Below are 14,855 nucleotides of genomic sequence, written 5' to 3' on the forward strand. Positions count from 1 at the left end.
GGTCTATCCATCAATTAATAAACAAGAGACTTTGACCATCTCAATCCTGAAGGCCCAGTGTTGCTTTTTTGTTTCTGTATTATTTTGTATGCTGTTTTACCCTCTCTTTTGTGTCCAGGATAAAAACATTAACAGTTCCATTCATTGTAGTTGCGGTACTTTTACTCACAAAGTATTATATTAGGCAGTAACTTTTTTGCTTATCACTACTTTTTAATGTGTTCTTCACTGGTAATGAAATAGTTATTACTAAAGAGGGCTAAAGCATGTGAAGGCATCCTGAGAAGAGTTTTTAAACCTCAGCACAGAAAGACTACCTCAAAGAAGTATTTGTTATGCATTTATCTTCAGTAAAGTGAATTGGAGCGCACCATATTAATCTCAGTGATTGTAAGGACCTCTATGCCAGGGTCTTGAATGGAAATCCCTTCCCATGGGAGAGAACCTGCTCCTTTGGATAAGAGTGTGCATGCACTGAATGGAGTGGGAAAAGGACCAGGATTAAATAAATGTTCTGTGGGAGCCCCGGATTGTGAATCTGCAACAGGGACAAACCCCTTAGAAAAGCATAAAAGCTACTTGATGTGACAGCATATGAGGGTAATTTTAGGAAGCTTTTCAATCTATAAACCTGTTCTACATGTAGAAAAGAACTTTTATAAAATTTCATAGCTGCCTTTTCACAATAATTTTGCTAATGCCTTTTCAGGCTATTTTAGCATGCACACTAACCAGTCAATATTCAACTGGCAGAAGTCAGCATTTTTAACACTGATTACCATGGGCAGAAGTAGGCCCCAGTGTTCAATCCGGCATGTTCTGGCCACCAGAACTTATGTGGGTCCTCGCTGAATTTCAGTCAGGACCTGCATAAGCGGAACCAGATGTCCTCAGTCCCTCTGAGTCCCCCTCCCTCTCTTTACCCCCTGATGGCAAGAAGAACCCCCAGCAGAGTTCCATGAGATTGCAGCTAGAGGTTGCAGCAGAATTTTGAGGCTGGACCACAATGGGCAGGTGTGAGTGGGCATCATTCCTGCCCTTAGGGCCTTCTAGACCACCAAGGCTATCAAAGTTAGGCATGGGGATCCTACAGTGGGTGTAGGGGGGTCGGGAGCGCTGTTCCCTCTAACCTGAATGGAAGTCCTCCAACTGCATTGCTGCCAGTGGGGAGGCAGTGCTTCAATATTGTGTTTTCAATCATTAGAGTAGGTTCCCTGGAGTCCTGCAGTATTGAAAACGTGATAGTGAAACAGCACCCCCCAATGGCAGCAGTGTATGTGGATGACTCCTGCTCAGCTTAGAGAGAACATTGGTCAGGAGTCTGGTTATGGAGCTCTTCTTGTCTTGGGGGGGGGGGGGGGGGGTTAGAGGAGGATCAGGATCTTGGGGAAGGATGTAGTGTCAGAAACTTCCCAATATCCAGTGCCTGTGCCTGTAGATCTATCCAGGCAAAGATAGGACAACATAAAAAGCACACCTATCTGACTGGCTAGAAATGCAGGCACCAGCACCTGCATAACTACTGGCTGTTCCCCCAACTCTCTCCCCCTAATGCTCCTTTCCTATCCAGTTAAGTGAATTTTGGTTGCCAGCCTGCTGAATGCAATTTAAGTGGGCAGGAGCCTCTCCTGCCTTCTTAAATTGCTTTGAATATTGACCCTTAAGTTAACAGTGCATACTGCACTGTTTTGGGCATGTGTTAAACAGTCTTAGCAAGCTTTGGTGCATAGACCCCTTTGTATTGTAACATTCATTTATTTCTGTGTTCTTCAGTGCAAGGCCCAGTGGCAGCCCTCATCATCATTCTGGATTTTTTCCTGCTACTTCCTGCCTCTCTACCCAAGCTCTTGGCAGAAAGGGGGAAGTGGATGCTTGTTGTAGGACAAGTCATTTCTCAATTGTTGAAGAGAATGTATTTGGAAATGCCCACCTCCTTTAGGATACACATAATAAAAAGTTTGAAGGCAGGCTGGTGGGGTGTATTTCATTGGCACACACTGTTCAGCAGTGTTGAGGCCTCACATGGGGAAATATTTGGTGGTTCTACTTATTTCTTGTATTTATTTATTTATTTTAATAAATAATATACCACCTAAACACTTAGGTAGTTTCCAATAAACATACATAATAACAATAATCAGCACATAACATACATTCAGAATTCTGCATTTAAGTTCACATAAACCAAACTGGCATTACATTATCAAAATCTTAATAAAATACTTCTACAAATAACTGTTCATTTGGATCCAAAGTACCCATGACTTAAAAATTAATGAAGTCCACTAATGTATTTATTTACTTGTTCAGGCTTGAGTAACTTTGCAACAAACTAATATGTTTTGTGTATGGTTTAACTTATTGGCTATGAGTTTTACCTCACATAAATGTTGATGACAGAACAGCTCCTTCAGGCATATATATAATAAAGATTTTATGTGCAAAAGTACTTGCATGAGATTGAATTAACTTACTACTTTATACCCCTAGCTCTAGTGGTGAATGGCTTCATAAATAACTACTCTATTCTAATGCATACTCTTTCCCTTCTATGTTAAAGCTGTGCTTTTATACTGCAATATTAAAATGTTATTGTGAATACCACATAATGGCAGCTATTTAAAATACATTTATTGTAACATCATTATAGTTTTCTTAATTCTGAATACTATCAGTCAGGGTATATGGTTAATTATGTGTTTCATTTCTGCATGTAACACAAACCTGTCCTTCATCTGGATTTTTGTCAGCAATTGAATGTAAAGAAAAAATTTGAGTGACGTTATGTGCATGGAAAACTTAACATCCTGTTAACATTTTGGAAAAGAAAAGACCTTTCCTCCAACTAGTGAAAAAAAATCACATTTAAAAGTTCTGTTATATATATTTATCACACTGTATACTCTGTGTGTGTGTATGTATGTATGTATACATATATATATATATATATATATATATATATATATACACACATATATATATATATATATAATATATATATATATATATATACACACATATATATATATATGTAAGTTTGTGTATTGTGCCACGGAAGTAATTCTGTAAATGTTTGCCAAACTTTAGGCCCCCAGTTTCTATCTGTAAGCCTGTCCTATAAAAACACATATGCCATGTCATAGAATATTAGCAAAAACTGGCATTGGTGCACCTAAATGTAGGCTTGTGGGTTTACACCAGGTCTATGGCTGGTGTAATGTAAATTACAAGGTCCGTTTACTAAGCTGTGGTAAAAGGGGGCCTGTGTTTTTCTTTTTTTTTTTTTAAAGAAATGGTCATTTGGTAAGTGAATCACTTACCTCATGGCCATTTCGGAGGGGAGCACTTACTGGCACACATTGAGGTGGTTGTAACAGCTCCCATGCTAACTGGGCAGCAATTACCACCATGTAAACACTGGTGCTTAATAATAGAGTAGTGGTTAGGTGCACTATTGCCATTTACACGCATAAAAGTTGGTGTTCACTGTAACCATTACCCGTTCATTTCTCCTTCTCTTTCCTTTCCACTTCCCCCTACTGTGTCTGCCCCTCCCTTGCCTTCCATTGCTTAGGTTTGAATGACTTGGCTTGAATGTAGTTCCTTTCATTTTATTGCTCTTTGTTTTTTTTTTATTACATTATAAACCGCCCAGTTCTGCAAGTCAGCTTTCGTGATATAGCAAGTTTTAATAAACTATAAACAACAGCTATGTACGTAAATGGCAGCATTCTATAAATTTATGCACCCAAATGGCCTTTGAATTTAGGGGACTTATTATACAATGAAGGGGTAAACAGATACCTACCACCACTGAATATACAGGTATAAGTTGATGGGGGGGGGGGGGGGGGTTTACATATAAGTTATACTTCTGCATGCAAGCTACAAGTAGAAGTGGTGCATATTGGCCTTCTAGAAGAAACAGCAGTGACCAGCCAAGTGAGCATATGTCTGGTGGCTATACATATAGTTTGTGTGGCTCAGAAGCAGAAAACACAGGTATAAAGTAGTGCATAAGCTGTAAGTAGAAGGCCAATAGTCAAGAAAAAGAAAAGGAGAGTCCCAGCAGATGTCAAACCAGAAGAAACAGTGGTGACCAGGCAAGAGTGACCCAATGCAGCAGCATCTTGACGCAGTTGTTTTAGAAAGCTTTATGAGAGACTTCTGAAGTTTCATCTTGGCTATACATTTATCAGTTTTATACAGTTTTATGACACAGCAGACTCCTGACGCAGGTGGCATCTGCCAAAACACGGCCGTATCAGGTCATTTAGGAATTTGACTGCAATAAACTTTGGACATTTAAGTTTGGACTCCTTAGCTGTCATTTCATCACACTTGGCTGGTCACCACTGTTTCTTCTGGTTTGACATCTGCGGAGACTATCCTCCTTATTCTCGAATATTGGCCTTCTACTTACAGCTTTTATGTCTGACTCTGTCCACTACTTTATACCTGTTTTTCCTGCTTCTGAGCTAGACATAAACTGTATATATAGCCACCAGACATAAGCTATACTATAGCTCCCAAATATTGGTAAATATGTATATTGAGCACCTCCCCTGGAATTCTCAGACACACCGCATAGGTTCTGTGTATAATGCTGAAAGTATAAGGGATTATACCTCTGGCATTAACCCCCAGATTCTATATAGCGTGACTGAAATTGCATATTCTGGATTTGCGCATGCAATTTAATTACTTAACAATCCAATCAGCGCTGATCATTTTCACTTAACAAGCAATTATTGACACAAATTAGCATTAATTAGAATTTACATGCCCACCTTGCTAGGCGTACTCTGTAAAGTGGTGCTTATAAATTCTAATGTGCATTTCCAAAAAAGGGGGCATGGAATGGGCAGACTGTGGGCGATCCAAAAATCTAAGTGCACGGCTATACAATACATCTGGCTGTGCGCCTAAATTAGGCGCCAGTATTTGCACCAAGTTTTACTTGACGTAAATGGACGGGCCTCGATTTAGGTGTGGTTCACAGAATACACCTAGGTGAAAATATCGGTGCCGATTATTCAAGCACCATATATAGAATTAAGTCCTATATGTGTAATTCCAACAGTAATGTTTTTTAAAAGGCACTTAAATGTGAGGCAGTACCGAGAGCAAGATGCACTAAACTAAACGAGCCTTTAACAAACATGTTTTAAACTGTGGCATGCACTAAAGGCCATTTTCCGACGGCGGTGGCAGCTAACGAAAACAGAATGCAGATGAGCAAATTGTGCAGAAACCCTATTGTAATGAGATGCACTAACCTTTTCCGATTGCCTTAACGGTGGAAATCGCCGGAAAATTTAACGAGAGGTTGTACCTCTCGTTGGGGCTGTGCTAGATCGAAAAACTGCCAAAAACGTATGTCATATAAGCCGCCCGAGGACGCCGTACCGCTCACCTCCCCGTTTTTCAATCAGCTGATATCGGAGAGTGCAGTTGAAAGCGTCCATCAGAAAAATAGCCTTCCATTTTGGCCAGGTTTTCAATCAGCTGATATCGGAGAGTGCAGTTGAAAGCGTACATCACAAAAATAGCCTTGCATTTTGGCCAAATAATAAAAACTTCCTTTTTGGCCATGCTTCACTCAGCTGAGAGACCTGGAAGTCTCTGAGCCAATCACAGCGTGTTTAGCTGAGCTAAATGTGCTGTGATTGGCTCAGAGACTTCCAGATCTCTTAGCTGACTGTGAAGCACGGCCAAAAAAGACATTTTTATTATTTGGGTGTGAATAATGGCCAAAATGGAAGGCTATTTAATGTGATGCACGCTTTCAACTGCACTCTCCGAAATCAACTGATTGAAATGGGGGTGAGCGGTGCGGCGTCTCCGGGCAAGGTGATATCATAGGTTTGGCAATTTTGCGCATGCGCTTCCTATACCGCTGGCGGAGATTACACCAGATTAACAATACTTTCATGCATCCGACGTTTGAATCCCGCGCTGAACATGTGCGTCTTTTTTTTTTTTTTAGTGCATCCTTCATTTTTTCTAAAACGGTAATGACTTTTACGTTTTCGGTTGTTTTACGTTTTGTTATGCATCTTGCCCCAAAAGTATTAAAGGGCATTCTGTAAACTGGAGTCCATGTTTACACTTCCCTTGCACAAAGAAATCTTTAAAATATTAGCATATGAAAGTGCCAGCAGGGCCCCTAAGTGCTGTTCTGTAACAGTGCCCATAAGTGGCCTAGGGCCCTGTTTACTAAGCCACGTTATAGGCGTTTTAGCATTTTTAACATGCATTAACCATGTATACGCCTACAATATCCCTATAGGCACCTACATGGATAGCGCGCACGCTAATTGTAGGTCCGTTAAAAATGCGAACACGCCTTAGTAAACAGGGCCCCTAGTGTGTAAATGCAAGAGGTATATACATGGGCGGGGCTTCCAGTTATGCATAAAACTTACAGAGTACTGTAAATATGCACAACCCTGCTGTGCATTTACCTGCCTACAGTTACACCAGGTCTAGGGCTGGTTTGACTGCGGGCACATAAATGTAGGGTACGCTGATGCTGGGTTATGCTACAAATTATTCAGTAGTAGCTCAAGGTGAGTTACATTCAGGTACTCTGGGTATTTCTCTGTCCCAGGAGGGCTCACAATCTAAGTTTGTACCTGAGGCTATATATATAGATAGATATCCACTTGAACAGTAAGTTAATTGATAGCCTATATTTGATAATGGTTGAAAGATTGACATTTTTGCTATAAAGGAATATGCAGGCAACCCAAGGCTTAATGCATCACACATTCTGAGGTTGCTATTTAAAACAAAATAAGGCTAGATAGGGAATGGAAAGGGGGATTAAGACATCCAGGTTGGGATACGAGCAGATGTGCACATCAAGGTCTCATCACATTCAGTGAGAGCAGCAATTTTAAAAGTTCCACATTGTGTGGGTGGTGGGAGGAAACATATAGCTTTCCTTCAAATGTGCATGGGAGCAGCTTTTTAAAAGCCCTGCAACAATTAGTAGTCATCTACTTAACTGGTGGATGTCACCATCATCTCCCCCCCCCCCCCCCATTCCCACCTGCAGCGAGGAACTCTCTCTTCCAATTCCCCCCACTCTCTGACAGCAAGGAACTTCCCCTTCTGTTCTTCCCATTCTCTGACAGTGATAACTCCCTATCTAACTACTGTAGCAATAACCCCTGGATTGGCTCCTCCAAGACAAGGCTTAACCCCTAGCATTAGAGGTCATGGGTGTTATTTTGAACATGGGACTCTGATAGAGCAGAAGTGATCAGACATCGCTCCTGCTCCCTACTAAAAATACCAAGAACTCCCAGTAAGAGCTGGGAGAGGAGCTGGAGGTATTGGGAGGGAAACTTATTGCTTTTGGGAGAGATCAGTATGGAGGGTTCACTGCTTTCAGGGACAGGAAACTGGAGAGTGGTTTCTTGCTAATGGGAGAATCATAAGGGAGGGTTCCTTGCTATTGTGAGGGGGCATCAGAAGGGGGTTATTTCTGTTGGTGGAACACCAGAAGGTGGGATCTTTGCTGTTTCGGAGGTTGTGGGCTTGTGGCTTCAGCCTTTGCACTTGCTTTTCAAGAAAACACTTGTCTGCTTCAGGGCATGTATAAATGCTGATGTACAGAATTTTATAATATCCATGTAATTTCCCCATCTAAAATGGGGGAATACAGTTTTATATTTTAAGCCCATCCAAACTATTCCCTCTCCATGCCCTAACCTTGCCTCCTTGCAATCTCTGAACTGCATGAATCACCATATGTAAATAGTGACTTTCTAAAATGGCTATCTCAACATATATGCATCTGTATGTTTAAAGATTGCTGTTTACACTTAGGGATGCTTCGAAAATAATGGCCTGTATGTGGCTAATCTTATTGCATAAACAGTTTTGTGTGAATACTTGGAGCCATTAATTGCATAACTTGTGACTGAGCGTGTCCGTGTCAAATCATAACTTAAGCAGTTATGTGAAAGAGGGCCAGGAAGCGTTCCTTGAGCATGCCAGATAGTTAATAGTATAGTTCCTCTAGCATTATCTGGATAACTTTATTCATCTAGTTATCTCAAATATAAATGCTGTCCTAAAATTACCCTCATAATTTAACCAGTTAGCTTTTAGACCACATTCTCAGTTGTCTTAATTACAAACTGTGGCTAAAATTCTGCTGCATATTGGTCTTTGTGTTCATTCACACCCCTCAGGTTTGCACGATTATATATACTCTTTAGTCATGCCTTGATGGGAAAGTCCAATGAAGTCTTTATGAAAGGTGTACATTTTAACGTGGCAAGAACAGGCCTTTCCATGATAGTGTCTTTGTCAGATATACTTACCTCATGATAAATTCAAATATATTAAATGCATGTAACCCTGGTTCCCTCCAGACAGCCCTAGAAGCCGGTTAAGCACTTTGTGTCAGGCACCCGGACCAGGGCGTACAAAAAGTAATGCCCCTTTCTGAGCTGGGTGCAGGTCGAGTCTGGGGCTGGGTTAAATCCCGGTAGGCTGGGAGGGGGGTATTTGCTACCACTTTTATAGCTTTCACACAGTCCAGGAAAAGAATCCACTCTCACACCACTGGTTGCTTTTAATAATAGTGAACTTACCAATAGCAAAATCAACAGGTAAAATTGAAACAGTCATTTACTCTCATTCCCTCAGGGCACTTCCAGGACACCAGACAAATGGTAATCCCTCAGATTCAGTCTTAGTTGAAGTCCATTCAGCTGTTAACCCGCCAAACCCATTCCACAGGGCAGGACAATCTGGGGCTGCAGCGTGTCTGCTTCCTTGCCAGACAAGTGTCCCACTGGGCTTTTCCCTTGCTGCTGGACTGTAGTCAGGACCAGATCTCCCTGTCCATCCTTCTTCCCCAAAGGTGCAGTTTCTCTCACCCACATCCAGGCCTGAACAGGTCTCTCCCTGTTCCGCTTGCAGGGGGCTATTTTCTCTTTCTCTCCCCTGGAGCCCTCTTACTCCAACCTCTGCTCATTTAGCAGAGATTACTCATTCACAGCAGCCCCTGCTTATGGTGCCGGGTAGGATACCCCCTCACCCCACGGGTCTTGGAGGGGATTAGGGCAACCAAAGACCTTGTGCACAAAATGGCAGACACTTTTATTTCTCTTCACTCCTCCACCCCCCCTGTTTACATCTCATTGTACAATACAGTTTTTCCCATCTCCCATTACAGTACCAGAACTGTACCTTGGCACATCCACCACATGTCAGTCTGCTGGGTATACACCAACTCCCACTCCCATTACTCCTCCCAGCCCCTGGCCAAGAGCCAGACATGATTCAGTAATCCCTTGGGAGAACTCACCCAGATCTCACTCCATCACTGGTTCTCCCCAGGGAATCACTTGCAGAAATAGAAAATCTTTAAGAATGAATGAAATGATGCAAAGTACTAAAGAAATGTTTTCACTATTGGCAGGTATGGAGCTGAATGGCATGTCGATTACTGAAATAACAGATATCCCTCCTCCCTTACCTCTCAAAGGCAGCATGGCAGACTATGGAAACCTCACAGAAAGTCAGGAATTTACTACACCTTCAACACCTCCACCCCCACCTCAAAGGGTAAGCTCCTCCTGAACAGTATTTGTTTTTCCTGATTGTATGTAAGTTGGCCAGCAGCAGTTTTCGCTGCTTGACCTGGTTTCTAAATGTACAAGACAATGAGCAATAAGAAATGTCAGAGAGACCATTCTAAATGAGCCATAAACAAGAAAAGATAGATTTGGGATTAGAAAATGTAACAGACAAACAAAGTATTGTTAGATGTGTTGGATGGACACTTTAAAGTGACAAGAAATAGCCTTAGCAGCAAATTAGCTCTCACGCTGAACAAATTCTGTTTCTTGGGAAAAAAAATAAATAAACCATGTCTTGGGTAGCATCCCCTGCTTTGTTACAACCATTATTCAGCAATCGTCCCCACAGGCGCTCATACTCCATTTTCTGTAACCACTTCCCTGCTATGTTTTCCATCATAGAGGTTTCTCTAGTTACAGAAAGGCATTGACTTTTATATACTTTCATTAAGAGTTTCATAGAAGATTTACATTACAGATTATTAGAAAAACAGAAGAAATAATGATTCTGTAAAACACAGTATCTTTGTGTCTGTATTACTATGTGGAAAATCAGAGAGTGGATGATAGATTTATTCTTCTGGAGCTACGATATAAATTGTGAACAGTGATGCTGTGAAATCACAGTGTGTGAATATTTAGCTGGTGCTATATATAAGTCTGTATCTGTCCTAATATCCACTATAGAGGTGGAAGGGGGAAAAGATTGTGGGGGGGGGGGGTTTATTGACCCAGTAGCTTTCAGCTCCTTCAAGATAACGATGAGGATCTTGTGCCACAAGCCTTCATTCACATCTAGCCAGGGATTTTTATTTCTCTTTTAAATCCCCCACAACCCATGACAGCATACCTAATCTAGTTTTTGAAAATCCTCGGAAATATATGCTCCTTGTGTAGTATGAACTTTGTGTGATAATGAATCTCTCCCTCCCTTCCCCAAAGGGACTGTGAACACTGCTGCTGCAGCAATCCAGCAGGCCTAGGGTATGGAAGAACCAACTCAGAGATCAAACCAGGGGCCTTCCTTATGGCAGTTGAACAGCAGTGCTACTGAGCCACCACACAGTCATTGCCATGTTGGTGAAAAATGGCCAGCAGGGAAAAGGAAGTGATAGTGCCCAGTTAGACCTCATTTAGAGTACTGTGTACAGGTGTGCAGACCACACATTCAAAAACATATAACAGGATGCAGTTGGTCCAGATGGCAGGTACTGTATTGGTCAGTGGTCTTTTGGTAATGGTGCTTATATTCCACCAACCTCCATATATAGGTTCAAAGCGGATAACTAGGACTAGGGGGCATGCGATGAAGCTACAAAGTAGTAAATTTAAAACGAATTGTAGAAACTTTTTCTTCACTCGACGTGTAATTAAACTCTGGAATTCGTTGCCAGAGAATGTGGTAAAGGCAGTTAGCTTAGCAGAGTTTTTAAAAGGTTTGGACGGCTGCCTAAAGGAAAAGTCCATAGACCATTATTAAATTGGACTTGGGGAAATGTCACGGTCTCAGGCTCTCGGACATGGAAAATAGTTACAATCATGACAGGAAAATCCACTATTTCAGGGATAAGCAGTATAAAATGTTTTGTACTTTTTTGTGATCTTGCCAGGTATTTGTGACCTGGATTGGCCACTGTTGGAAACAGGATACTGGGCTTGATGGACCTTTGGTCCTTCCCAGTATGGCAATACTTATGTACTTATGTACAAATACAATCTTACAGAATCACAGGATATAAAACTATAAAAGAAACAACGTAAAATTGTAGCCTGATATAAACATTTTTCAAACAGATGTGCTTTTAAACACTTACAGAATAACAAATATGAAGAAATTGTCCTAAGTTTCATAGGTAGAGCGCAACCTGCTGAAACTGCTTGAAAAGGAAAAGATAATGACACAGCTTTTTTATACATAACTTTCACAAAAGAAGCATAATAAATAAGGCATAATGAAGATGGGGATAAGGTAAAAGAAAATACAGAAAATAAATACTCTGAGCATGTACCTCTAAACATAAACCCAATATACTAATTTTAAAAAGAGCATAAGTCTTAATAGGCAACCAATGGAATTTTCTCAATGCAGGTGTTACATGATTTGACCTTTCTTGTCCCATAATCATCCTAGCTGCAGTGTTCTGTATCACCTGTAGTCTAGATGCCAAATTAGCTGAAAGAGAACAGTATAAACCATTGCAATAGTCTAGTTTTGCCAAAATCATGGCCTGAACCAAAATTAGTGTTTTCTTTCAAAAAAAGGAGCAAATCTAAGACAGTGTAATTTATAAAGAATAGATTTTTAATATGTGAAACTTTTAAGGATAAGGAAGTATCCAAATAAACACCAAGTATTTTAGATGTGTTTTCCATCTTTAACTTAAATCCATCAGAGACAGACAGTTTTGAAGGTATATTTCGCCCTACATGATCTAACCAGAGCAGCTTGGTCTTCTTGTTTCTGTTAAGTGCCTATATTTTTGCTATGCAAGATGAAATCTGGCCTAAAGGCAGCTGTAATATATCGTGTATTGGTATCGACAAAAGCATATCATCCACGTATGAGAAAACTTTGATGCCAGCAAAAGAAAAATAATGGCATAAAGATGTCATTCATATATATATATACATACATACACACATAATAGGACCAGTGATAAATGAGAGCCCAGAGGCACTCCACAAGGATCTTATAATATCTAGAAGTCAAAAATCCTTTCATCCAGGTTAGAACATTGCCTGCAATCCATAATGAACTTAATGTGAACAAAAGGATGTCATAATCTACAGTGTCAAATTCTGTAGTAAGATTAAACTGCAAAAGGATAGTGTATTTCCTATATGCAAATAAAATCTTTATCTCAGAGATGATGACTAATAATACTGATTCTGTTGAGTGATATGGAGGGGCATTTTCAAAAGAAACGTCCAAGTTGTGATTTGGATGTCCTTGCAAAATGGTGAAATCCAGGGGCGGGGAAACCTGTATTTTCGAAGCAAGATGGACGTCCATCTTTCGTTTCGAAAATACCGTCAGAGACGTCCAAATCCTTAAATTTGGACGTCCCCAGATTTGGACATCCCTAGACATGGACGTTTCTGACTTTCGGTGATTTTGAAACCAAAGACGTCCATTTCAAAAACGTCCAAATGCAAGCCATTTGGGCGTGGGAGGAGCCAGCATTTATAGTGCACTGGTCCCCATGACATGCCAGGAAACCAACCGGGTACCGGGACTTCATAAAATGCTCCCAGGAACATAGCTCCCTTACCTTGTGTGCTGAGCCCCCACAAAACCCACTACCCCCAACTGTACACCACTACCATAGCCCTAAGGGTGAAGGGGGCACCTATATATGGGTACAGTAGGTTTGTGGTGGGTTTTGGAGAGCTCACTGTTTCCTCCACAGGTTCCTTAGATATCCATGGAAATCATCTGAATATCGGCGGCTGGGACGCTGAGCGTGGTTTAAGCGGGCAGGAGCCTCTCTTCCCCACTTAAACCATGCTAAATATCCACCCCTACATTTTTAGGCATATACTGGTCATAATGATGCATGAAATAATCATAGCTATACTTTTAATTAAAAAATCAAGGATTTTTGCTTCTGACACTTGGCATAACGTATTATCTTTCAGAACTGATTATATGAAACATTACATTATTGCAATTAAAAAATTAGGCTAACAGAGATGATCTAATTAAGGCAATCTGTGTTAAAGATCATCTATGCAGTACTGTATATTTCATAGACTCACTGCTTTTCTCTTTGTTCATGGCTTATGAAGTTTGATCCGTTCATTCTGAAAAGGGCAGTACTTCTGATTAGAGCTGAACAAGTAGCCCTATTTCTCACTGTTCGGTGTCCTTATGATTAGTGACACTCTGTACAAAGTCATTTGACACTGGCTTTCATTGCACAGTTCTTTCCATCTTCTGCTTTAATTTAGAGTCCTTCTCTCTGTGAAACCCTGCACTATTCCATTTGTCAAAGCTAAGATTGTGAGTCCTCTGTTGTGCAAGCCTGGGCATGACAAGATACTTGCAAAATGCAATGCATGCCTTATTTTTAAGCGAAGGCTTGGAACTTTCTGTAGAAATAAGAGGAAAAAAACAAAGAAACATATCTATGTTAAATTGACTAGAAATATTGCTGTCTGTTGTACATAAGGTTTCCATGTTCCTTGAGGTACAGATAGGTTTTGATGTAATTGTGACCTGACACTCTAATATGCTAAAAAGCATATTTGTCACCAAAAAGAAGAGGACTCGTAATACTAACTACTATATCAGAAATGTAAACTCTCCTAAGCAACTTTAAAGGGATCATATGAAAAGGGAACTGTATTCTGTGATTCCCACTACCCTATGATGGGAGCCAAGCATAAAGTGGTGCACCTGTTCCTCTTTCTTCCCGTAGCCCTACTTGTTTGGCAGCAGCAGGAAAATATATGGTTGGCACAGGGGAAGATAGGGAGCATAGCAGAGTATTAGCTTGTGGTCTCCTTCCTGCTGCCATAATTGATGCTGCTCTTCAATTTTACTTCCGCCCTGATATCCACTAGTGCAGGGGTAGGCAACTCTGGTCCTCGAGAGCCGCAGGCAGGTCAGGTTTTCAGGATATCCACAATGAATATGCAGTAGATAGATTTGCAAGCACTGCCTCCATGGTATGCAAATCTATCTCCTGCATATTCATTGTGGATATCCTGAAAACCTGACCTGCCTGCGGCTCTCGAGGACCGGAGTTGCCTACCCCTGCACTAGTCTGCCCTCACAGTTTTGCCAATTCCACAGACAATTCCTGCTACAGCATTGGAGACTACGCTATTATCTGTAACAGTCACCTGTAGTTCCCTCAACAATCGGCAATATCAATGTGCATGAATGGCAAACATGTCCATGATATGTCAGACACATCTCTGCATCATTCCAATTCACCAGTCTCCTACCACTGAAAAAACACTTTCTTGATCCAGGTAGACCTTCGAGCTCTCTTCAATATCATTGATCATTCATTATTCTTTAAGAAAACGAAGGGACATTGGATTAGTATGCAGTGTTCTGAGATGATTTTGGTCCTATCTTCCTTAGTATTCATTTATGATTCTGTATGGTAAGGATCAATCTGTGGCTTATCAGATATCCTACAGTGTTCCCCAGGGCTCAGTTTGGCCCCTCTTTTCTCCCCAGAATTTTCCCTTGTGTAAAATTGTATCCTTTCCTTTCCTATTTTTCCTTCTGTTCCT

General features: G+C 40.9%; 1 protein-coding gene across 1 annotated transcript in view; it reads left to right on the forward strand.

The window, feature by feature from the left end:
* DOCK1 (dedicator of cytokinesis 1) overlaps positions 1–14,855 on the forward strand; it is a 906,712-nt gene that overhangs the window by 878,241 nt on the left and 13,616 nt on the right. The window contains exon 51 of the mRNA XM_030202953.1: positions 9,446–9,591. Within this exon, the coding sequence (XP_030058813.1) occupies positions 9,446–9,591 (146 nt within the window). The remainder of the gene's footprint in view (positions 1–9,445; positions 9,592–14,855) is intronic.

The sequence above is a fragment of the Microcaecilia unicolor genome, chromosome 5 (assembly GCF_901765095.1).
Source record: "Microcaecilia unicolor chromosome 5, aMicUni1.1, whole genome shotgun sequence".
NCBI lineage: Eukaryota > Metazoa > Chordata > Amphibia > Gymnophiona > Siphonopidae > Microcaecilia > Microcaecilia unicolor.